Source organism: Tachypleus tridentatus, chromosome 9 (genome assembly GCF_004210375.1).
Source record: "Tachypleus tridentatus isolate NWPU-2018 chromosome 9, ASM421037v1, whole genome shotgun sequence".
NCBI classification, from domain to species: Eukaryota; Metazoa; Arthropoda; class Merostomata; order Xiphosura; family Limulidae; genus Tachypleus; species Tachypleus tridentatus.
Genome location: NC_134833.1, coordinates 165,666,838 through 165,670,097, shown reverse-complemented (window position 1 = coordinate 165,670,097; position 3,260 = coordinate 165,666,838). Strand labels below are relative to the sequence as shown.

Here is a 3,260-nt window from a genome sequence, read left to right as displayed (position 1 = left end):
AAGAAAATAAAAAAGCATTCAAGTGGACAAGGTATTTGGTGGGTATAAGGATGACTTCTCCAACTTGATTAACCAACCCAAATTAACTGCCTCCAGGAGCAGTAGATAACTGTGGTGGATAGATCTCTTTGGAACAAGTTTGTAGAACCCAGCCATTCATATAACATTACAAGCTCAATCCCCAGTATTCATATTAAGTAAAAGCATTCACCACTCAACAAAGGATTGAGGGGCAGAAGCAAGCTGGAAGGTAAGAGTGCAAAATTGATAAACTACCCCATGATGAAGAACTGAAGATAGCTCCACAACAGACAAGATATTGGAATGTGCAGATAAACATTCATGGAATCTACCTTGGTCATTATTAAACTGGAGATAAAGCACACTTGAGAGTGAGAAAAGACTTCATGGTAAACCAGGGCAGAACTAATGAATGGTTGAGGTGGAACTAATCAATTAAGGACACCAATCTCCAACAGTTTGGGTACCACAAAACAGCCTGGAATAAAATTCTGAAGAAGAATAAGGTGCAGGTTCAATGGCTTCCTGGGATAGATAATTTTGTACTGTCTCTAACAGATGTTGACAGGTGGCATGATCTCAAGGATTGTTTTGTTTTGGAATTTCGCACAAAGCTACATCGAGGGCTATCTGTGCTAGTTGTCCCTAATTTAGCAGTGTAAGACTAGAGGAAGGCAGCTAGTCATCACCACCCACTGCCAACACTTGGGCTACTCTTTTACCAACGAATAGTGGGATTGTCCATCACAGAATAACACCCCACGGCTGAAAGGGGGCAGCATGTTTGGCACGACAGGGATGTGAACCTGCGACCCTCAGATTAGGAGTTGCACGCCTTAACATGCTTGGCCATGCCGGGCCTTGATCCCAAAGAAATGGTAAGAAATGTGTACCAAAGACAAATGAAGGAGTGGAAAGGAAGTAGATGAAAAGTACCTCAAATAATACCCAAATGACCCACTAACCCGTGAAAGAAAACTTGCAATAGGGGAAACAAAATTGGCCAATTGAGCTCCCACTGGACCAGAACCCACCAGATAGTGAGTCAGCATTACTGTTAGCAGCATGTCCATCGACAACAAATAATATGAGTGAAAGGAGGAATCCTTGGAGGTAGGAACTGGTAAGGAGTGAAACTGGAAACAATAATAGTGGCTTGTCCGGGTTGGAATGAGTGAACAATCAACCAAAGACAAAAGGGTCAACTGCTGTCTCACTAGTTCCAGATAGAATTCTAAAGTCTCGGGAATATTTTTGGAAACAGGTTGCTGGAGAAAGAGTGCCATAAGTCCCGGAGATAATACATTGGAAACAAGCTTCAAACAGTATGACAAACTCTCTCAAGAAGATCCCAACAACAAAGAAACAATGTGTGTAAGGAAACAGGTAGAGAAGATAAAACATGCCAATATGGAGGTAATCAGGGAGAGGCTATCCTTGAAGAACCCTCAGGACAAGGGTGGAGTGCCTTGGAAAAGAGGTGGACAGTGAGAAAGTACCAAAGGAAATTTGACATAGTGAGTAAGACAAAGGAGGGAAAATTGGGCATGGGATAAACAAACAGAATGATCAAATTTCATCTCCACATTGACAAAAATGATTCAAACTGTTGAGAATCAAGAAATGGAAATTCAGTCTTATGGTATGCTAAAGCAAGCTGATCGAAACCCATGGAGGGCAAGGCATGCTAGCATTCTCAACCACAAAAGAGACAAAATACTATACATAAACTTTAATATCCAGGGAAGGGGGTGAAAATACTGAGAGGAGCAAGTATCAAGTAACAGAAAAAAGGGAATTATAAGAAATCTGGGAAATGGATAAAACATATCACGTCAAAGAAATCATGTGTTAAAAAGCTCTATTAGGACTAGTTGATTCTTCAGTAAGGGCATAAAAAAACATGGAAAAGATTGTCAAATTCTGTGTCGGTACATACAGGTGCAGCATATTCAGGAGGAATACAGGCAACATCAAAAGAAGTAGGTTGACTCCTATAATGATAAATCTCACAATTGAATGAACCCAATAAGTTAACAGTCCTGTTACATTCTCCTGCAATCTATGAATAAATGTACTGGTAGACAGTATTAAGTGGTATTTTGGCTTTGAAATTCATTGTTAACAAAGAATTTCCAACGATAACAGTGTTAGAATCAATAAATAAATTACCTTTAAGTTCTCAAACTGTTTTAAAATTGAAAACAGCAATCACAGCTTGAAGTGGATAGCAAAAAGATGTATTAAGTTTATGTAGAAAACAAGACTGAAGTACACAATAAGATACATCTTGACAAATGAGAAATAATAGATGGATAGAATTGAACATAGGAAGTAGTATTTGACAGTAGGATGTGTCACTTTCCAACTGGTGGAGAGTTGTCACATAAGAAAATATTTTTGCATATAGAGGGCAGAAGTGTAAGAGCTGTTTCTCTGAAAGGAGGAGAGTTACCACAGTGGATTTATCTTTAGGTCAAATATCTTCCATTTTCTAATATACAGGTTCCTGTTTTACCAATTCCAGGTATTACAGAAATGTAAAAGCACATAAACAAACTCTATGGAGAGTGAAAACCAATGGTACAACAATAACAATGTATCAACTGTTTGTGGAAACATTAATGGTATAAAAAAAGGAAAATATGGGGATTGCTAACACTAATGATACAAAAATAACAGTAACAACTTTAGTTGATTAAAGTTTGTGAATTTCAAATGTCAATCCTGATTCCGTTTTTGTTGTATAAAAAGACATCTCTATAGTTTCATAACAACTTTCAATAAAAACTGTAAAAGTTTCAAACAAAAATTACCTCAGTTTTTTAATATTACAATACATGTAAGTCTAATGATTTAAAACACTTCAACACTGATTCTGCTTTAGTTACATACAGTCAAGAAAGACATCTCTACAGTTTTATATCAACTTTTAATAAAAACTATAAAAGTTTCAAACAAAAATTACCTGTTTTTAATATTACAATACATGCAAGTCTAATGATTTAAAACACTTCAACACTGTTTCTGCTTTAGTTACATACAGTCCAGAAAGACATCTCTTCAGTTTCATAACAGTTGTTAATAAAAACTACAAAAGTTTCAAACAAAAATTACCTCAGTTTTTCCTTCATCACAGTTCTCTTGTTGTTCCTCTTTCACTATACCAAACTTTAAAATAGTTTGTAAAGATCTTTGTTGTAATGAATCAGCTCCCCCTGTTGGTAGAAGTATAAATA

The 3,260-nt window shown here is 36.6% G+C and overlaps 1 protein-coding gene across 1 annotated transcript in view; it reads right to left on the bottom strand.

The window, feature by feature from the left end:
• The window catches only part of LOC143227570 (uncharacterized), a 434,192-nt gene that overhangs the window by 383,745 nt on the left and 47,187 nt on the right, over positions 1-3,260 (bottom strand). Inside the window, exon 5 of the mRNA XM_076458998.1 lies at positions 3,139-3,239. Within this exon, the coding sequence (XP_076315113.1) occupies positions 3,139-3,239 (101 nt within the window). The remainder of the gene's footprint in view (positions 1-3,138; positions 3,240-3,260) is intronic.